The 22,758-nt window shown below is 41.1% G+C and overlaps 1 protein-coding gene across 4 annotated transcripts in view; it reads right to left on the minus strand.

The window, feature by feature from the left end:
• Positions 1-22,758, minus strand: part of LOC117266160 (unconventional myosin-XVIIIa-like) — a 78,737-nt gene that overhangs the window by 17,809 nt on the left and 38,170 nt on the right. For all 4 annotated transcript variants that reach the window (XM_078172239.1, XM_078172238.1, XM_078172237.1 and 1 more), the window contains 16 exons: positions 21,994-22,059; positions 20,390-20,518; positions 14,015-14,158; positions 13,723-13,812; positions 13,444-13,563; positions 13,220-13,334; positions 10,155-10,282; positions 9,805-9,959; positions 8,082-8,205; positions 7,737-7,937; positions 7,282-7,392; positions 4,230-4,334; positions 3,895-4,041; positions 3,577-3,690; positions 2,548-2,664; positions 1,972-2,055 (listed from right to left, as the gene is read on the minus strand). In XM_078172239.1, the coding sequence (XP_078028365.1) occupies positions 1,972-2,055; positions 2,548-2,664; positions 3,577-3,690; positions 3,895-4,041; positions 4,230-4,334; positions 7,282-7,392; positions 7,737-7,937; positions 8,082-8,205; positions 9,805-9,959; positions 10,155-10,282; positions 13,220-13,334; positions 13,444-13,563; positions 13,723-13,812; positions 14,015-14,158; positions 20,390-20,518; positions 21,994-22,059 (1,950 nt within the window). The remainder of the gene's footprint in view (positions 1-1,971; positions 2,056-2,547; positions 2,665-3,576; positions 3,691-3,894; positions 4,042-4,229; positions 4,335-7,281; positions 7,393-7,736; positions 7,938-8,081; positions 8,206-9,804; positions 9,960-10,154; positions 10,283-13,219; positions 13,335-13,443; positions 13,564-13,722; positions 13,813-14,014; positions 14,159-20,389; positions 20,519-21,993; positions 22,060-22,758) is intronic.

The following is a 22,758-nucleotide window of genomic DNA, read 5'->3' on the forward strand; positions in this document are numbered from 1 at the left end:
TAGTACACGAACATTGCAAATTAGCACCACACTGTAAAAACAATGAATCAAAACTAGATAGAATTCCAGCTGAGGCAGATAGGAATTTTGCAGATACACTTTTTGTTAATAAATCAATTAAAATTTGATCTGATGATGGAGTCAGATGAAAAGTTATGGGTTCTTATTACTAAAGCTGCAAGATATGCGAAAGAAAAAAACACATTGCGATCATATTGCCAGATATTGCACTTGTGATTTGTTTCAAGATTTTAGAGACAATGGTCATTTTTTACTTTAATTTCCACTTAAACAATAAAATTAAATGATGATTTTTTTGCCCAAGCATATTCCCTTACATGTGGAGTATGGTTTGTAGGCTGGTGCATCTCTGCAGCACCAGTGCTTTATTAATTTTAATTTAATAGTATATTGAGACACATTACCTTTATCAAAACATTCCATCTCCTGCAATTTGGATATTGAACTTAATAATAACTTAATAACTTGAACTTATAATATTATATTATAATATTTCAATTAATTGTGCAGCACTACTTGTTACAGTTCATCCTGAGGAGAACATAAGTGTGCATGTCAACCATAAGTTGTTGAAGATATTTCACTCTGAACCACAAATGTCAACCTCGATTTAGGGGCCATGCATGGACTGGTAAGCCTGCAAAGGGTGTCTCATGTGCTTTTATCAGTTCTTTGTACGCAGTAACGCTCAACCAAGACAACAATCAGTCCTCACGTTGTTTGTGACCGTTAAAGGTCCAGTGTGCAGGATTTAGTGGCAGAACTGAAGCTTCTGTGTGTCAAATTTGTAGTAGAACTATGGTGGTCAATGCAAAAACATGTATGGCCATAATAGAGCCAGTGTTGGATTTGTCTGTTCTGGGCTACTGTAGAAACAACATAGCGGACTCCATGTAGATATCAACAGCTCATTCTAAGGTAACTAAAACAGAACAATTCTTAGTTTCAGGTGATTATAAACTAATGAAAACATAGTAATGAATATTATATACCATTTCTGCCAATACATGCCCCTAAATCCTACACATTGGACCTTTAATAAATATTAAAAGCACATAGCTACAGCCATTACTCATGTCAGAGCTTAAGTGCCTCAGAGCACAGTGCAGAAAGCATTGTAGATGGACCTGTTACAAAAACACAGCACAAACTCTATATGGGCAAAGGGTGCATTTATAACTATATAAGTGTGTATTAAATGTTCATCTAGGTAGATCATTGCACTTGACGCACTAAAGGCACACATGAATGTTTCAAGGCCACCCATCTCTCTACATATGGATTTGTGTGAGTGTGTAAGGCAACTAGCAAATACAAAAGTAACATAGAGCAGAGCAGGAGTTTGACATTTCAAATATAATTTTGCGGTTAGCATCTGTTGTTAGGGCCTTTTTTCATATTTGAGAGTAAAATGGCACCTTCGTGGGGTTTTGTATCGGTCAGAATAATCATGATAAACATATTTGTTTCCAGTTGGCATCTTTTCATTTCTGAGAATCTTCTGATATTTAAAAAATGAAATGATGCATTGGCATTTGGATGACAAACAAGACCACAAATGAGATAAATCACTGAGAACAGAAGCTGCTGCACCGAGTTGAGAGATAATCGTTGAAAGGACGAGAATAAGTGCTTTCATTTTATGTAATTGGTTAAACCATAGAAACAAGCTGCTGAGTTTGTGTACATGACCCTGCCTTTAAATGCGAGTGCTGAGAGGCAAAAGAACAATTCCTCTTCTTGACTCACAACCTTCACTGATTCCTACTATTTAAATGCAAATAGCATTGCAATTTTGAAAAGAAAGCTGCCACAGAAATGGAGCATTTTTTGGTCGTAATAATCAGAGAAACTCAGCAAAAAGCTGAGGTCTAATCAGAGAGAAGTGTTGAGGCAGCGGGCAGACTCCTGGCAGGCAGCTATATGGTGCTTTTGAATACATCCTTGTACCTTTTCTTGGATCTCCTGCTTCTCCTTTGTGGCTTCTTCCAGCTGGGCCTGTAGGTCACTGATCTGGCTCAAGTCTCTGGCAGACTAGTGCGCGCACACAAACACACACACACACACATTCATAGACACACACACAAAGTCAACAGTCAGAGGATTAGGCTGTCTATATGTGTGTGAGAGAGAGTAAGTATATATCAATCTATGTTGGAAAAAAACATCCCCTTAAATGTAAATGGTTAATGAACATAATACATCTGTGCCAAATAATTTGTCATGTGATCTGCTGCAGAACAGATTGCATCCCCCTGACTGCAGAGCACACACTGTGTTTAGAGGGGAACATGTCCTCCACACCTCAAAGCCACTCTACTTAAACAAGCAGAGAAGAACAGAATGTTAATGCTGACGTTAAAAATGGTATCCTACAAGTTCTCAAACGAAATACAATTAAACAAGTACAAATTATCGAAGGAAATCTATTTTTGTCTCATCTTGGTCTGAGCATTGACATAAGAGTTATTCATACAACCTTATTTTCAAGGCTTTCGAACTGCTCACCAAGGCATGTTGGGTTACCTGGGCAACTGCAGCTTTGTGTTTCTTCATCAGCTCATTCATGTCCTCCTGATCCTCCTCCATACGAGACTGCAGGTCATTCTTCTCTCTCTGCAGACGGCTGACCTGTTCCTCCAACTGAAGGACAAAATTATAAGGAAACACACACATTTTTAGTGTAGAATGACAGGATTTATTCATGAGCTATTGAATATGATAAATGGTCATTAGTTGGCCAGGCCGGGGCCGTCCTGGAATCTCATCTGATGGCAATGAAACACAATCTGGACGGGAGTTCTGGCTGGAGGATGAGACCAATTGGAGATAATCAATTGGCTCATTTAGGCAGGGAAAAGTGCAGCCAGTGCAGCATACTGGTGATGTCCTATTTAGAGTTCATCCTCTGTGTTCAGGGGGGAGAGACTCGGGCCCTCGATATGCATTCTCTAATCTGAGACATTTACTAGACCTTCCCTTGCCATAAATGCAGCAATTAACAAGCAAAGCACAGGCACACGGCGTTGTGTGTGTCGTCTCCAGAGACACAAACATCCTCAGTCTATGAGTCTGACATGCAAGCGGCACTCTCATGAGACAGCCATTAATGAGCAGATGGAGAGAAAAAAAACATTCGTCAAAGCTTATTTATCCATTAGAGCAAAATGTTGAAATCAGATACATGCCAAAGGGCATTTAACTTTAATATCCCACCATGGCTTGGTGATGCATGCATATTAATGTTAGAGCCCTGCTGCATTTTATGAGTGAGAATTTGATAGGTAAAGCCCCCCATTAATTAAACATTGTTTGTTGTTTTGGGTTTCATTTGCTCGTACAGAGAAGGGTATGAAATACATTTACATATATATGTATATTTTTTTTATCAAGGAAACCTTTTCTGCATTGTGAGATGAAAAGGGGTGTTTCATTATCTATAAACGTGTGATATTGCTATTGATTATAAAGACACATTCATTTATCGTGTTAGAAACTTGCAGAACATTCACGCAATATGTGGCACCCCTAAGACACATCACAGACAAAACTCACCGACAGCTTAGTTTTGACCACATCCTCCATTTGGATATGCAAGTCCTCTATTTCAATCTCCATGCTCTTTCGAGCCTTAACTGCTGCTGCGGAAGTGAACTCTGACTCCTCCAGCTGTGAGAAACAGGAGAAAGGATAAGTGGAGAGGAGGTGAGGGACAAACATTAGTAGGGCAAGATCAAGGATCTATCCTGGATAGGCAGAGGAATGAGGATTTATCAGCGCAGTTCTATTCAGACAGCAGACCAAGTTCTAAAAGTGTGTGTCGGGGGGTTGTATCAGTATGAGACACAGTGGAGTGTTGATGGGATGGCATACTTGATTTTTGAGCTGGGCGATCTCCCTCTTGCTGGGGGCGTTACTCTTCAGGTGGTCCAGCATAATCTGTGCATCAGCCAGAAGGACTTTGGTTCTCTTCAGGTCTTTCTTCAGCCTCTTCTCCGTCTCCACATCCCTCTGGCTCACCTGAATCACAAAATGCACCTCTCTAGCCAGTATTGTTACACATACTCTATTTTACTATCCTCCTTCAAAACCCACAGCACCTCTCCAGACTCAAATTCAGTTTCTCTGCGATCAAAAGAAATGGCACGCACTAAATCGCGCACACTTAGCTGCACTGACAGAGACCAGAGGCAGAGTGATGGAAATACCTGGTCCTGGGCATTGAGCAGTTTGGACTCCAGCTCTCTTCTCTCACGCAACACTTTCTGCTTGTCTTCATACTCCTCCTCCAGCTGCACCTCCATCTGTTTCAGCTGCAGGACACATGAACAGAGTGTCAGGATGCACAAACAGATGATCAGTGATAAACAAAGTCAGACATAACACACCATCGACCGTCCTGTTAGACATGGCTGCTCTCGCACGTCAAAGACAAATGGGTCCCCCTCTGAGCGGATCAGCCAGCCTGTAGATCCATCAAAAGGCTTTCAAAGGAGATAACATTTTATTTTTCATGTTTAATATAAATACAAACGCAACCAGTCCTCGTATTCTAAACTGTACTTATTTTGTTATTAATATGCATGTGCTGTGTTGGGTAGGTGTAAGGATTTCCAGCGAACGTTGTGCTTGTTGTTCCTAATACATGATTGTGTGTAATAGGCAGCCTCTGCACTATACTAGAAAATTATTATTTATTTCTTCTTCTGATGAATACAGCATGTTTGTGTACCACATGGAACACATTCTGATTACCAATATGAACTTGAAATAAGCAATTCAAGAGCTTGATAAGTTAGGCTGTGCATGAATCTGTAAGTATAATGAATTTCAACACGTTTGAGTAAGGGCTGTCAAACCATTCATTTTTTAATCGCAATGAATCACTGAATTTCAATAGTAAATTGTGATTAATGACATTTTTAAATCACATGTTTAAAATTTCATCATTTTGCATTTAAAAACAGTTTTGAAGTCCATATTTACAAGGTGAAGCATTTCTCACCAGAGTGTATTGAAAAGAAATTTACTTTATGATCCTGACTTTTAGATTAATTTTTATTAATTCAGTGCTGCACTGCTATAACAGTTTGGTCTTGAAAAACGACTTAGAGGTAGGAGACAACTTGAAAGTAGAAGTATAAGGAAAACATAGTGTTTTTGTTTGATGTTTTTAAAGGATTACACTATTCTAAATTGAGAAAGTGCAGTTACTCTGATATCATTTTGATTCCCAAGTAACCCCCAGTGATCCCCGCTTAATGCAACCGTATTTGCACTTTTCAGGAGCTCCAGTTTAGTTGCTTTCTCTGATTCATACAGGTCCTGTATGTATGAAACTATTGTTCCCCCTGACAGTAAGATAACATAACATGCCAAAATTATATACTTGTATGGTGGTGTGTCTGTGTTGCTTTGCAGTTACACCTCCAAAACACTGGCTGGCAGTGGGGTTTCTGTGAAGTGCTGTAAAGTTTGCGTGATTCAAAACACACACCTAAAGTAGACACATTTTCAAACACAAGTACACAGACAAAGCACCTGTCTTTTGCTGGACTCATTTTCCCCACTAATACAACAAGCCAACTTATTAGCACAAGCCTATAGCATTTTACATTGTGTAAATTAGCCAAGCAGCTTGCAGGCTTTTTTCTCATATTATTACTGTAGCGACTCCCACATTTCTCATCATGGCTTGTGCTGGACTGAAGAGTTTGAAGAACTGTTTGCTGTTGTGTTTGCTGTGTTGTTTCCAAATGCGAATGTCACTTTTTGTTAGTGTTTATAATGTGTCTGTTTAAAACACAGTGGTGGTGGTGGTGGTGGCATGGCGGTGCAGTGGTGAGCATTGTCGCCTCACAGCAAGAGGGCCCCCCTACAGCTTATACTTCTGTCTCACATTATGTATAAGATTCTGCTTACTTTTGATTTGTCAATTGAGCCGTGTAGGTGTTTTGAAAGTTAAATTGGCCATTTAAAAGCTCAAGGAAGTTGCTACTTTTTCATCACTGCAGAAGGAGGACGCTGCTGCAGCAATTTGACTATAAGCGACGTTACTATGAGGGGACAAAAAAGCAGTATGCAATTAATGCGATTAAAAATCAATTGCTTTGACCTCAATCGTCTCGTAATTAACGAGTTCACGCGGACAGCCCTAGTCTGAATAAGTGTGTGTTTTTCAGTGCTGCTGTGATCAGAGGTCTGTATTATGAAGCAAGATCTGGCGAGTTAACTTCAGGATTAACCCTGGTTTTTCACTTCTAGGAAGCTGGTTCCCTTTTAACAGGGATAAATCAAAGTGTTAACACATGTTGAAAAGCTAAAGTGCTCTGTAGCAGGTTAACATTAGTAGAACGGATCACAATCCATCAACACCCCAAGCAATGACTGATGAGATCATTGGAAGAAAATATCCCAATATGGACAAAAGTCAGGTAAAAAAGAGTTTATATTTTAATAGGTCAGTGGAATCGTTTTATTTTCCAAGCATTCTTTTTTAGCTCTGGTTTTAAAATGATATCATGATAATTTTAGCTGCAGTGTAACTGTGCAAAGTGTATTTTATCCCTGGAGTGATAGCTGACAGTGAGGCTGATTTTACACTCTGATTACATCACTGCAGCTCAGGGTAACATGAGACACCTCTGTGATGATAACTGGCAATAAAAACCAAAGACTGTCTTTTTGTAAGAAAAATAATCCACACTGTTAATTGGCACCTGCAAATATCAATGCAACATTTCAGTCAGAATATAGATCTCATCACTCATCACCTACTTTTTCATTCTTTACTTAATCACAGTTGTTTCCTCATCATCTAACTAAACAGCAAAAAATACTCACTTCATATTAAAGTCATAGTAATACCTACATGTATTTTAAGCCTTGGCCTACTTTTAATATTTGGAAATTATTTCTAGTGTTTCTAGAATTATTCATTCATCTCATATAACAAGAGGTACTTCGTTCATGATTCTTATTATATCACTTGTAATTAACAACCCTGTTTCCCTTTCAAATGATCGTGCTCATGGCTGGATAGGAAAACCCAGAGCTGACTGAGCTAGTTTATAACCAGCTTCTTCATCCAGACATCCAGTGCTAGGGTTGGGAGGCCAGATAACAGAAAGATATTCTAGGAATGGTGAATTTGCTTTGTAGCACAGTCCTCTGGTCTTATTAATTGTTGGTTCAAGATTGAGAGGCTATGTATACGAAAAAAAGCGCACATATGCATAAGTGAGAATGAGCAGCACCTACCTTCTTACTGCAGGAATGCCTGATCTCGTCTACCTCTTCATCCTTACTCTCAATTTCTTTAGAGTGGGTCTGCCTCTGCCTCTCCATCTCCATCTCAAGCCGCAACTTAGCCTGAGTACATGGTGAGGATGCATGCATTTTAACAGCACATCAAATAAATGCCAAAACACAGAATTCAGAAACCACAAAAATGAAAAAGAACAAGAATCTTGGTTTTGATCCAGAACACGATTTCTACCATCTGTAAAAAATGAGAGAATTGATTTCTTACACAAAACTGATGAGACCTTTGGGCTTTTAGGGCAAATGCAAGTTTTTTGTTGAGTTATAAGATTTAGTGAATTACAGCTTAGACTGTGAAACACACACATAGTGTTAAAAGCAGCTCTTAGCAGTAAAAAACTGAAATATTTCACCATACTGGTATGGAATACCACATCTGCACTGCCCTGTACCTGCTCCAGCATCTGGATGGTTCCAGCCTGTTCATCCAGCTCCTCCTCCTGGTCTTTAACTTTGGCCTCAAGGTCACGAAGCTGTTTCTTGACCTTGACCAGCGAGGCTTCATCCTTGGACTCCTGGGAGGACAGATCCTGTAGCTCTGCCTCCAGCTGCTGCACCTTCATATTCGCTGCACACAATTCAATGTCCTTGTCCTGCAGGCGGAAGAGACACAGTATAGTGCACATCTGTACCAGCCCAGTTATGTCAAATAGAGAGCAGAGAGACCAGACGTGTAGTCCCTGAGAGAGGACATCAGAGTACATTTGAAGTATGCACTGTAGTGTAAAGTAGCTTACCTGCAGCTGCTGGCGGAGGTTAAACATCTCACCAGTCATTATGTCTTTCTCGCGAGCCAGCTTCTCCCTCTGGCTCCTCTCTCTTTGTACCTCAGCCTGAGCCTGGTTCTGCTCCAGGTCAAATCTGGAACACACACACATGGATACACAGCTCAGCAAATTATTGATTTTACAAGAGACTAGGGTTCCATTGGGCTAAACAGCTCAGCATCAGATAGATACTTTTTAAAAAAAAATGTAATACCCATGGAGAAATTGGTTTTCACTGTAATCACAAAAACATTGCATCACAACATCATAAAGGTCACCAATAGACACACAAAAGTCATCAGTGCGTACACATAATATACATATACATATTCATAACTTAATGTTGCTTTCAGAGATTGATATCCGACAGGGAATTGAGGCCATTTTATCGCTCTCATCAAAGCCAGACTCCAGAAAAACAGTAATTTAACACTGCTTAACACAGGAGCTGCTGGTCTACCGCTGCCTTCATCACTTATTGTGAGACTGTGAGTTAGTTTGGTTTTGCCAAAGTCACACAACAACCCAAAGCAGATCGAGGCAGCAGTGGACCAGCAGCTCCCTTCATCATTGAGCTAAAATGAATGTTCTTGTCGGTGAAGTCTGGTAGTTTTGACAAGAGCATGGGTAGCTTAAGTGTTAACAGTCTGTCCAGTGGTAAGGTAAAGCAGTGAAAATATTCTCAATATAGCGTACACTTAAACTGTTATACATTTCCATGGCGGTACTTCTGCCTGCTTCTCCAACCTGGGGACATGCTGACTGCCATCTACTGTATATAATACACCGATCATGGATAAGTACCTCATACAACCAACTTCAAAAGATCTGAACTATCCCTTTAATGGCCTGTGGAACAAATGAATACTTGGATCTATTTTTAGTAAATAGAGGGAGATGGGGGGGCAATATCATAGCCCAGATAGCAACAGCAACATAGTACACTGTGTATCTGTAATTACACAAAGTGCCAATATGTGCCAATTTGTGGAAAGCTGAAGGCTACAAGAGCTAAAACTGCTACATCAAGTCATTTGTCATCATAAACTGTCATGGTTTCGTGAAGTAGTTGTGTATGAACATTTAAAAATATTGAGCCTACCGACTTAATGTCCGACCCTAACTACTGTTACTTAGCAGATTTTGACCATATGAGGATATCCTGGACACAGAGTCCAACATCACTTCAGCGCTACCTCTTATTTTAGCCTTGACTGTTATCCCCTTCCATTAGCCATCAATTTATAACGGGGTTGTAATAATGTGCAAAATGTTTTCTTCAATTGTCTGGGGCAGAACCACTTATGGTTAGTGAACTTAACAGCTAAGTGTTTCATGCTGTCAGCTCGTTGTAATTCCCTGTTTTTCTCTCTCAAGCGCAGCTGAAAATAATTTCACCCACAGAGCATCTTCAATTAGCCACAGGGGAGAGATCACATTCTGCCACAGCGATAGCTTCTCAAGTGCTTAAAGTCTGAGTCATTTTCTCAGCTAATGCAATTCCACAGATTACAGAACATCTCAGTCACTATTCAAATTAAAGAAAACGTTAGTGTTCTGCCGGGTGGGTCACAGTGTCTGCGCCTGGCCTTTCAAGGAGAAAAGAGCAACGTGTTCCCTGTAATTTTGTGTTTACGAAAGACAGATGGACAAACAGACAGACACATAGCCAGACAAAGGAACTGGAACTGACTTCCTCTGTTTCTTCTCCAGATCATGGTTGCGGCTCTGCAGGCCCTCCAAGTGAAGCTTGGTGTCCTGCAGCTCTGCCGTCAGTTTCTGGCACTTCTTCTTCAGCTGCTGCACAGAGCGCTGCACATCCTCATTATCTGTTTGCAGATCAGCCAGCTGCAGCACACACACACACACACACACACACACACAACCACATGCAAACAAACACATTTTTTTATTATTCATTCATGACAAGTCAATGCATATCATTATTATTATTTTTAAATAACTAACTGGCCACAATTGTGTGGTACCATCAAAATAGACTTGATTTGTTTAACAAACTTATGATCATAAAAAGTTTCTTACCCTTCTCTCGACATGTCTTTTGCTCTGCTGCTCTGTCTCCAGCTTCTCATCAAACTCCTGCTGGAGTTTCTTTTTGGTGAAGTCCATTTCACGAATGGCTCGGTTGTATTTTATCCGCCACTCGCCTCCTGGAGGAAAGACATACAATTCGGAAAATGTCTGTGTGACATTTGGGTGTCTCCTGCCTTTAATGCAGGTCTAGCAGGGTACACAGACGAAAAGGCTCAAAAGCTCAGAAATGATGGATGCTGTGGATTATGGAGTGCACTGTACTGGCTGTGATGGTTATCACATTCAAGTACCGAAATAATATAATCTCTCAGGAAATAAAACGTCTTTCATCAAATCCCAACCTTATAAGGTCAAAAAATTGGACAGGAAACTACAAAGCAGCCTTTGCGTTTCAGCTCTAATCTTGGATAAACCTGAGGTAAGAATTCTGAGCACACCACAATAGTAGTTAGAGAAGGACATGTCTAAGTGGCACTTTCCACAGTTCTTAGCCGACCCTAATTCTGGAGCTGTCAGAGGCTATCAGAACTATAACAGCAGCCGGGCAGATATTCAGGTTCAGGTTCATTTCCAAGCCTTATCATTTTAGAGGCTGTCCATTTCTCCTTCACATACCAACACCGGCTCCTCCATCAGTGCTGCTCATTAGCATATATATAGCATAATGACAACTTGCAGGGCCACCGGCTCTGATCCCAACGATTATTTTCTCATTCATCTAAGAATTCTGATATGCTCTGTAATGGCTTGTCTGCTGAGGTGGGTTGAAGGGGGGTGGGAACGCGGCGGGAAAGAAAAAAGTCTCACGGACAATATGTTCTCAGCGGGAGCTCTCTTTCCCAGCAGGTGGGGACCAATCAGCAACAGGCATTAGTTGTACGCCTGGGAGCGAACATCTTAATCCCCTAGCGGTAAATCCCAAACTTGGAAAATATACTTAATAGCATTATGTGACCAAGTCTCGCTGCCATGTCTCCCGCTGAAACAGTCAAACAACGCCACTAATTCCTGCAGCTACAATTAGTGTAAAGGAGATTTTTCAAACTGTGCACATAATGCCGGTATGTACGGTTCAGTAAATTATGCCTCTGACCTGAGCTGAAATGCCCATTAGGCGGGTCTTGGCGAGCTGCTGCAAATGTCACAGGGGCCAATTAATTAGGGAAATGAAAACAAATGTTTAAAAACACTGATGACCAAGACTGTGATTGCAAAAAGAGAGAAAAGTCCTCCTGTAATTTTGGGAGTAGATTTAAATACAAGGATGGATGACTGTCTCTGGCAAGGGTGTAGGTTTTGTTTCAACATTGAGGGGGGGGAGTATATTAAATAGGAGCTTTAGGGGTCGTGTGCCAGAAAATTTTGAGCACTACTGCATTCTGGTGAATACTTATGCACCAATTTGTGCTTTTTTGGCATCAGTTTATGGTGTAAATGCATTTAATGTTTTTAGTGGTGGGGGACATGTGCCCTGCGTCGCCCCAAAATCTACACCTATGGTCTTTCGTGTCTGCACTGAGCCACCAGGAACAGTGCCAAGCTTTGAAGCCAATTTCACATAGTGGCCAAATGTGAAATTACAACTTCCGGGTGTGTCACATGATGCCATTGGCCCCAAAAATACTTTTTTCCATAGACTTACATTGTGAAAGAGACAAGTAGATACATTTTTTATCGTCATAATCCTCATAAAATGACTTGTTTCACTATCAGGATTTCATCTTTTTGGTCTGATAACATTTCTAAAGTCTAGAAGAGTCGTATGATTAAGTCATTTTATCCCCTTTCAAGTTAGCAGAGTGCAAAACTGGAAGTTAGCTGCTCGGCCGCTGTAAGTTTCTAGCACACTTGTTCTGTAGCCCCCCACACTGCAGAAGATCCAGGTAACAAGCTTTTTTGAGCTCATGTGCCATTAAAGGGAAATTTCGGTTTATTTCAACCTGTCTCCTATCGTCCTAAATTTGGTTCAAGTGACTAGTGACATACAGATAATAGTTAGCATGTTAGCCGTTAGCCTAGATACAGCCGGGGCGCATAGTAGCGTCAGACCTGTTAAAACGTAAGTGAACGGGCATCCCTTCAAGTGCAAAGTTAGCCCACTAAACAAGCTTTTTCTCCACAAAGACCGCCTCATATCGTTAGGATAAATGTCAAAGAACATATAGAAAACGACATCTAAACGTGTTGTCTTACCTTACCGGTGTGCTGCCATGTTTGTTTATCCCTCTAACTCTGCTTTCCAAAGCGTGACCGAAATATATCTCGTCAGCTCTAGATAAAGCCCAGCTGGATACTAACGTTACTCCAGGTGGAGGTGTCTCGTCCTCGGTCACATCCAGACCTTGAAAATAAGGCTGCAACCGGTCCCATTCCTTGCAACAGAGGCATTCCTCTTCTGTGGGCACTGGGGCACAGCATCCACAGGTACACCACCAATCTCCAGAGCTACGCAGCCTTGTGGCAGCCATTCCTCCTCTCTCGTCCTCTACCTGTTGCGCCTCTCTCTCTCCTCCTCCTCCTCCTCTGTCCAGGCGACCGTCCGGTTCTGCCTTCCCGCTGTTGCTGCTTGTTCAGGCACGCTATGAGATCGCTGCTTGTTCTCGCGATATTTCAGCTGCGCTTTGGAAGCAGAGCTAAATTGTATACAAACATGGCAGCACACCGGTAAGGTAAGACAACACGTTTACATGTCGTTTTCTATATGTTCTCTGACATTTATCCTAACGATATGAGGCGGTCTTTGTGGAAAAAAAGTTTGTTTAGTGGACTAACTTTGCACTTGAAGGTTGCCCGTTCTCTTACATTTTAACAGGTCTGACGCTACGGCTGTATCTAGGCTAACGGCTAACATGCTAACTATTATCTGTATGTCACTGGTCACTTGAACCAAATTTAGGACGATAGGAGACGGGTTGAAATAAGCTAAAATTTCCCTTTAAGCAACTTTCATAGGAATGAAAAGGGCCCCTGCCTCCAACCTTGTATCCAGTTCTCTTTCTACATCCAAGGTCTGCACCTGCAAATGACAACTACCAGTTCCTAGCTCAACTAACCAGCATCATCGTCATCGTCCAACTCTCCATTGAGCTCTGATGTTTTCATGAGCCGAGCCTCCATCACCTCCATCTCCTGTGACTCTAATTGTTTCTTCACCGCATCAAACTTAGCCTGGAATGTATAGATTAAGACAGGAATCAAAATAAGAGCTTGTCAGTCACATTGAAATTTGAATTTTTTAAATAATACGCTGTGTGTTTTTATCAGTGTATATATGTGCCTGTAGATCCTTCATGTCCTTCTCCAGGCGGAGTCTCTCTGAAGTCTCAGTCTCCAGCAACTGGGACGCTGACTCACTCGTGCTTCTCTCATCAGCCAGCTCTGCCAACAAGTCTGAGATCTGGACACAAACACACACACAGACAGGGTGTCACACAGAACCACAAAATATTTGCCACTGTTCTTGTACAAGTTAGTAATCAGATCTTTAACTGAAATGAAAGAGTTTAACTCAAACACAGTCCTCCCAGCATGCATTGCCACAGGCAAAGGGACCCACCCTGCTCTCCAATCGATCCGTGTTCAGCCTCAGCTCATTCCGCTCTTTCTCCACCCTCTCAAGCTTCGATTTCTGCTGCTGGATCTCCTCCTGGAGCACAGAATGCAGCTATATAGCTTATTTGTAATGTTACAGGTACAACGGTTAAATATTAAGTATTACAAGAAACATCAATAATTAATAACAGGAAGTTCCGTGCTGCTGCGGCAGGTAGTGCTTCTTTAAAGCAGATTAGGGTCTAACTGAGAGGAATCTATCAGGTTGGGTGTATCACACAGAAAGGCTTCCTCACGTCTTTGCTTCGCATCTGCTCCTCAGTGAGTTGGACTTCAATGAGGGGCTGGACTGTGGTGAAGAGCTTCCACCATGGCCAGTCTTTCACGCCACGGTTCTTCTTGATGTTCTTCTGGATGCAACGGATTGCCAGATCCTGAATCTGAAACACACAAACGGACATGCAGTCACCAAACAGGAACATCTACGGAAATTGGGATGTTTGTTATAGTGTACACACACAGATACGCAGACTGAGTCATTGGTAATGTAATATTTATCTAATTGCTTGCAACTGTATCTGTAAATTGATCTTCTAATACAAATAAGTGTTTCATAACCAAGACAACAAACATAATAATAGCCTTACTGCAGCAATTTGTCCAGTACCATGGTGTTAAATGCATTATATAGAAACAGATGGTTTATTAAGTGTTGGAATGCGCACACATCACAGGGTGGCAGTGTCCAGAGGTCCATGAAACAATGCCAGACAAATAGGAACATCTTAATTACTCACTGGGATAAATTCTTTACAGAATTCATCCACTGTTCACATATCATGAACAATATTTGAAAAGAAAAAAACTCATCTCTCTCATTCTTCTCTTATACTGCCTGTGTATGGGCTCGCAGCTAACCCAGGACTTCCCAGCCTCCTCCGGAGAGTTTCTGCAGACTGTGTTCCAAGGCTGGAAGCTAATTTTTGATTAATTAAATCAAACATGTTGGCAGCTAATTCCAAGTATTACACGATTTCCATGCTGCTTATGCATGAGGCTCTCCAGCAGCAGCAGATTATGGGCAAACCCAATTAGAGCGACGCAATTCTCAGCATCAGGTACATTTCGCCCTGAAGGTACTCTCTATGACCAATTAGGATTTGTCACACAGTGAAAGCCTTAACATGGAGTAAAATGCAGCAAATCTCTGACAGAAGATTTAAACAGGTCTCACTTGTCATATTTAGTCAAAAATGAATAGAAAACAAACAAACGATTATTCTGCATGAACACCATGGATAAACATTTTGGTATTCATGTCACATTAAGAGGGTGTGACAGCTGTAAGACAGTGTGATGTGAATTAGGTTTATGAGCCAAGATTAAGACAAAAGCGTGTTTTCATTCTCTTTCTCGATGTTCTACATTTCCATCAGAGTTAAAAATGTGTCCTAGTGTGTGCATGCACAGCATATGTATGGATATGATCCCACCTCTGAAGAGAATACTTACATGGTCATGCTCTGGGGATTTCTACAGCATGAGATAATGCCTTGCTCAAGGACAGCGACTGATCACAGGTATGGCTTAATCAAGCAGCAACCTCTAGGGCTTAAAGATGAAACCAACGCAGAAGTGCAGCGGCTCTAAGAGTGAGTTGATCCCCATAGACCACCATGTTAAAATGCCCAACTTTACAGCAGAAATGAACATGTTCACAGCCTGGTTCAAAAAATATTTGGGTCTCTATAGCATACTTCCCTGTTCATGACAACTGTATGGGGGTGAGATTTTATAACTCACCCATTTAAATGGTATTAAGGCTTAAAGTTATGCATAATTAAGGGCACAGCCAATTTGAGCGGCAGGTTGGTGCTGTCCATTGGTAAGTCGATGCAACGGCAACAGCATTGGTTAGGTAGGAGTCAAGGCATAGCTGTATTCATTTTTCCATAACCCCAGGGGGGCTGGAGCCTGTCCCAACTGACATCAGCCGAGAGGCGGGGTACACACTGGACAGGCTGCTTAGCTATTACAGGGGTGACACATAGAGACAGACATCCATTCACACTTAAATTCACACCTACAGCTAATTTAGAGTCACCAATTAACCTAATGTGCATGTCATTGGACTGTGGGAGGAAGCTGGAGTAGCTGGAGAAAACCCACGCTGATGCTCCCCCACCCTGGGATCGAACCAGGGAACCCTCTTTCTGAGAGGTGACAATTCTCACCACTGTACCGCTGTGCTGCCAAATTTCAGTTAATGGGAGTCTATTGCAACTTTTTGGTCTCCTGAAAAAATCCTTTGGTTGCACTAAAAGACACTGTGAGGAGTTGGATGTTCACTTTTCCTGATAAGCACATTTTCTTTTAATGGTTTTAAGCCTGTTTTTCACAAGCAAAAATTAGCATTAGCATTGTCACAGTTAGGGTTATCTCCACCCTATTGTCCAAATATGGTCACTTCTGGCTCCAAAAATCCAAGATGTTGATGGCACAAATGCCCAACTCGATGATTCAAAACGGGAGTCCACAAACCAAAGGGTGACATCACAGTAGCTACATCATTATTTTATATAGTCTATGGGCCTAATCAAGGAGCTGTTGAATGCCTGGACAATACCATAATGATACTATCAAATGATATTTCAATCCTGCAATATGCATTTCTATGAGCCATAATCCTAGCTGTTACCATGGCCTTAAATAATGTAATCAGTGCACATTATACAAAGAAATGTACCTGATACCAATACAGAGCCTATCCATGTCTGTACAGTGGGAGGTATTCATGTTTCTTCCATATGTGACTGCATGGTATCATGATATCCTGTATCCCTGTCTGATAAAGATAAATCATAAAATACAGTGAGCACTGTTGCAATAAGAGGAAAAGGTTCAAATGAATAAATATAATGTTACTAGGCTAAAGCTAGCTTACGTTTGCTGCTTTACAGTGCTTTACTGATTTCAATGCAAATAACAACAACGTAAAAAAAAAAATGTGTAGGGTACCTGAAGGACAAACCTCCCAATGCGGTAAGTGCCTGCTGAGGCAAAATAACAGACTTTTAAAATGTCAGGTTGTCCCCTTGAGGAGACAGTTGAAAGAGGCAAAAAAACAAGAAAAATTATGGCTTTGTCATTTAATGTCACATGGGCCTGGCACAGCTTCACAAGGTTAACATGCCAGGGAATATCAATCAAAGGGAACTTGTGACTTTCTGTCACATCCATATACATCACCCAGCATGTGTCAGAGTCTGAGAGGCTTCACCAGAACTCATATTCACTGTTTCAGAGGCAAACTATCGTCTACTGTACCTGCTAAGACTGGATACTTTAAACGGTGCAAGAGGCCTATCAATATTCACAATGGGATAACAGGGTAACAGCAAAGGCGCAAGTGGATGTTATTATACAATGATTACTCTAAGATTGAACAGCAACACAGTCTGTAAATCATGGAGAGAAGCAGAGATTAAAATCACTCCACAGCCCTGCTTCTGTCCCATTACCATGGTGTCGACTAATTGAATCAGGAATAATATAAACAGAATGAGTTTCAGCAGGAAAAAATGCCTTTCAGGTAATCACTGCAATACGAGACACATGTAACAGTTCAATAGTTATAAATCTAGCATACTGCCATTACTTTAGCCGTAGGTGAGGGGAGGAGAGGAAAGCAAGGGAAAGCAAATCAGACTGGCTCTGCTTCTCACTTCTGATTCTTGACAGTGCACATTTTCACATGTCAATCTGACACTTTACTGCACATACTGACCTCATAATGTTAAAAGCTTAGATTTATTCTTTCTAAAGGATACATATGACTTGTCAAATCATTCCATTATTGGAAAAGACCGGAGTTTGATAATGTATGATTGCACTATTTCAATGCAGTGAATACCTGCACCAGGAACCTTCCATGGATAAAATCAGAATGGACCATGTCCTGTATGTTGTACTGTGACATGAGGCATAGCTCAGCTTGAATGGCTTTTTTATCCAATTATCTATCAGTCATCCATCATCCTCAGCTACTGTGCAAAGTTATTTCAGCTACACTGTGGGAATGACTACAAGGCCTGAAAACTGTTTTTTTTGTTTTAGCAAATTTGTTTTGTTGGTTATGAATACTGGATTATTCCAAAGGAAGTAATGTGTCACTCTAATTCTCCTAGTTTTGGTGGTAACTAGACATGGTACTAAATATATTCTCCAATTAGAGTCATAGGTAATATTTGACAGTTGTCTTGTCCCACACTTTTCCACAGCAATATGTAAGTCATATAAAATGGATATGAATAAGATGTTCAAAAGTAATGCAAGTAAGTAACTACTTTTATATACAGTAAATGGTAAAGTAATTTAATTACTTTACTTATAGTAACTAGTAACTGTAACTGATTACTAATTTTCAGTACCTTGCATGACACTATCTAGAGTGAACAAGATGTACCACCTGGTACGTTTAAGGCTCAGTGGTTAAATGTTATATCTCATTTGTTTAAGCAATATAAAAACCTAAGTGTCATATCGAAACATCATTGTTTTACAGGGAGTTGATGTGCCAGGCAATTTTTGGGCCCGGTGCACTTTGTTACCTTTGGACAGAACCAGGTATAGTTCTTTCCCCTTGTTTACAGTCTTTGTTCTCACCTACAATAACCAGCTGCTGGTGCTGGCTTCACATTTACCATACAGACATGGCAGTCACACTAATCTTCATTTGACTCTCTGCAAAATGTTGTGTAAATTGTAAAATGCTGAACTATTTGTTAAAGTATTACAACTGGTCCTTGTTATATTTGTGCTTGTGTGTGTGTGTGTGTGCCCTGTTGCATGTACTTTTTAATCGCCATGCTGTGGGTGAATGAAGTTTTTTAATTGAGTTGAATTTTGAGTAAACACTGGGTATGACCATAAAAGTAATGTGCATAATCATGTGCACGGTTTGAATAAAGGCTTATTCAAACCGTCCTTCATCCTTTAGCCCTGACGTGACAGAATCTTCGGTCTCATTCATACATGTTCATAATTGTATGTTATGTGTATCTTACCTTGCCAACCTATACCAAGTTTAAGAGCAATAAACTCACAGACAAAATGAAAATGAATTCTTATCTTTCTATTATAGATACATTTGCAGGAGATAGGGGGCACATGGGGGCAGAGGGAAAAAAATGTCTCTTAGCTAATGACTTCTGTAATTGCGTAGTTGCCTGGCAATCTTGAATGGTTCCTCGCTGTTGATTTACTCCAAGTTCTAGCAGATTATGAAGCACTGGGCCTTTAGCCTGCTTCACTGTGTGAATAATGACCTTTGAACATAATAAAGAAAATACACTGGCCTGCCTTGGTTCCCCATTTTTAACTAACACCCATTACTCAGACACTCATGGTAAAAATATCAGAGGAAAGCTAGAAGTCCAGTAATATAAAAGGTCATATTGATTTACCTTATTGCAAAGATGACAATTTAATAGTTTTACTGGCATCATATACAAGATATCTACTCACTAACAGCATGTCATGCTGGATGGAGAGCAGCAATGTTGATTCTGTTTCTGCTGGTTCATCACTAGCCAGCTGAAGCGGCACATTCACTTAAATAGTAATCACAGAGAGGGAGAAGGACTGCGGGGTTCCATATATCACAAGAGGACACGTATGAGGTCCGGAGAGATGGACCCATCACATGCTGGGAGAAAAATGGAAGATGGGTGGAGCAGATGGGTGTGTGAGTCAGCAGTATGCTTGATAAGGCTGCATTTAAGGGGAGTAGTTTGATAAAATGCAACAGAAATGGACGTGTCACCATCAAATATCCCCGTGGGAGAGCTGACTGGATGGATTACAGAGCGGGAGGGAGGGTGTAAGGGCAATTGATTTAGAGAAGACATTTATAATTAGTTGAAGATTTACAGCAGAGCGGGCTAGATCTACCCGAAGAGCAGAGCAAACAGGCACTAAAATTAGCTCTCAACATGGAACTCTCAACTCCTGGTGGACTCCAAGGCAACAAGGCCTCTGGAGCTCACATTCTTCACCTACTTTATTAAAAAAGAGCTTAGCAGCAAAATGGACCTTCATACTAAACTTTGTTCGCTTGCAGAATTATTTTTGCAATTTTAACTCGTGTCTTGCAATGTATTAAAATAAATCCATTTGATTTTCTCTCATTCAGCTAATGATATGAATTAAATGTGAGATAGATAATTCAGTTTGGATGAATAAATCCTTGGTATTACTGGCTTAGACTTGGTGGCACCCCTAGAAATTATTCATAGATTCTCTGAATTTTCAGGAAGTTGATTATGCTGTTGAAGTATAACTTAGTTGAAAACTGTGTCAATGTGGAGAGTTAATATTTCTAAAAATTTTAAAAAAGTTTAATAGACTCCTTTGAAAATTCTTATTGTAGTTGTTCCCTCGCCAAAATGTATCCCAAATTTGGAGCGCTATTTAGCCCCCTTATCAACAAGCTATGCCAAAGTGATTGGTACCAATGGATGCCTTAGTTTGTCTAGTTTCACAAAAATGAGTGAGCTACAGCCTCTTCAAAACAGTAATGTCTGCCTCCAATTATTTTCACGAGGAGGACCAGTGGGGAGGTCCCACTGCTGAGGTCTTAGCCCTTCTTCTCCATGTGACGTCTTGCCTACCTTCCTCTTCTTGAAGGCTTGCCGCGCCAGGTAGCCTCTACAGGCAGCTTCAAACAGGGTGAGATTACGCTTGGTTTGCTCATCCCTCTGTTCCTCCAGCTTAGCCAAGGTGCCAGCTCTGAAGAACAGCTAGAACAAAGCACAAACACACACACACACACATAAAATCAAATTAACTTATTAGCAAAGGATAAATTATTGAGAGATTATGTAATGCTCATTTTAGCCAGGGGGAAATTGGATTTAGAGGCCTTGTTTTAATGTGAAGTGCAAGAGCAAAAAATATAAACAGAACAGAGTTTAAAAGTAAATAAGTGCACCGAAGCATTAAATCAATAAAAGAAAGTGTAATCCACGGACAGGAGAGTCTTATCTAAGTGAGAAAGCTGTGATTAAGTGATTATCTGGGACAATCAGCCTTGTCTGTTTCTAATCTGGGCCAAAGGTAAAACAGGTAAACAGCTAATATAAAGCAGATCACGTCATGGCCTCTCTATACCTCAGAGGGATTAGGCCCTGTGAATGCATTCCGGTTACAAAGGCAGCAAGCTATTAAAACCGATGGATCATGGACTTTCTCTCAATACAAGTCCCAATGCTTCATAATTTATCAGTTCCATATGTGATTTGTTAACAGAGCAGGAGCTGAAAATGATCGAGCAGCTTCAGGAGTGGAATCTGGAAACCAGCAGGGAGAGGCGAAGCCTTCAGTGACATCAGTGAATATGACTTTTCAAATTGCTTAGTGGGGTTTGAGCAGGAGCCAACATCTGATGCGTGTGGTACTTTCTAAAATGTACGTGCTGTTTGTAGACACGTGGCTATCTCTAATGGCAGATCCTGTCATCAAAAGCTGTGATACCACTGCTGTAAGGTTATTTGGGGCTGGTGTAATTGGCATGCAAGTGAGACAGGTTCCTAGGATGCCACTGGAATGCTTTGTGAATGGCCAACTGTGCTTGTCTACTTCTGAGCCCATTTCACACTCCAAAGTGTGGCACCATGCAAAGCCGCTGCCTCCAAACCATTCTTGTGTCATGTGTTTTTTAAAAGGAGACCCTGTACAGCGCATGTATCTGGGAGCACAAGTTCCACTGTTTTCTACATTATTGTTTCCTTTGATTTCCTTCTTGGCTGATGGCCATTTTCCGGCTGATAGGATTAGACCTCAGTGTGCCAGGCAGTGTTTACTGTGATTACTTTACAACGGTCATGGGGAAAAACAAAGAGGGCCATCAGTTGCGAGAATTTGCTCTAATGACCTGAAAAGAAAGAGAGAATTACGGTCACATCATCGGGCAGGGTAGAGACATGCCTCTTGGGTAGCCACTGGCTATAAGACTGGAAGAAGGGGCCAGGCTTGGCAACTCTCCAAAACAAGGATGACAAACAAACCTCAAAGAGGGACAGGTGTAATGAAAGATACACTTCCCCCAGACAGCAAGTGTCTTTTAAAGTAAAAAACACAAGGATGAAAGGAGTTGTGTACTGCAGCTCTGTGCTTAGAGCTTTAAGAAGAGTGAAACTGGCAGCGATTCACAGCAAAGGTTTATTCAATAATTTTGAAGCTGTTTATTTGTTTGAGATGCGGTGGCATTACTTACCCTACTGAGACCCATGTGGTAGCTGCTCTTCTCCAAATCCAAGGACTCCAGTAGCTCCTCCACAGCCTGGGTAAAGGCACACATGAACACAAACATACACACACACTTAGTCTTTCAACTGCTGGATCCAGTGGGAACTTCTACTGACACTGCAACACTTCAGTAGTCCACAGTTCCCCTAAGTTGCCATGCTGAACTAATGGTACAGTGCAGTTTCCCCCTCTCCTCTCACATCCATTCCCGGCTGGGTTTTGTTTTGAAAGTAAGTCAGTGTGAACAGGAAAAGTTTGGCTCCTCAGAACCTCCCAACCACAAATCAATTATAACTTGCCCCCCACCATAATCCACCGGCTCCTGGCATATTCTTCATAACCCCCTGGTTATTCTTGGTCCTATTGCAGCTTTAAACATGCATAGCCAATGTAGAGATACACCATCAGCCAGCCTGGAGCTTTTCTCTGTCCATCTACCGGGCTGTATACTGTAGGTGTATTGTTGTCTCAGCCTCCTCTTTCTACTTGAGCCTAGAGTCTAAAAGACCGCATCTAGATTACACCAGGAGAGGTTTGCCACGAGCACTGAGGGGCTTTTGTTTGCCAGTGTTTCCACAGAAACTCAGCCACAAAACATGGACACTGGGGAAAAAAAGCTTTTCTCTCCCTTAACCCCATTCTTTCACTCTCTCTCTCTCTCATTTCTCTCTAGAAACAAACTTTAGTGTTTCTTTTACTCTTCACTGCACTTCAAGCGGGACTTCCCTTGCAG

The sequence above is a fragment of the Epinephelus lanceolatus genome, chromosome 11 (genome assembly GCF_041903045.1).
Source record: "Epinephelus lanceolatus isolate andai-2023 chromosome 11, ASM4190304v1, whole genome shotgun sequence".
In the NCBI taxonomy this organism is placed as follows: Eukaryota; Metazoa; Chordata; class Actinopteri; order Perciformes; family Serranidae; genus Epinephelus; species Epinephelus lanceolatus.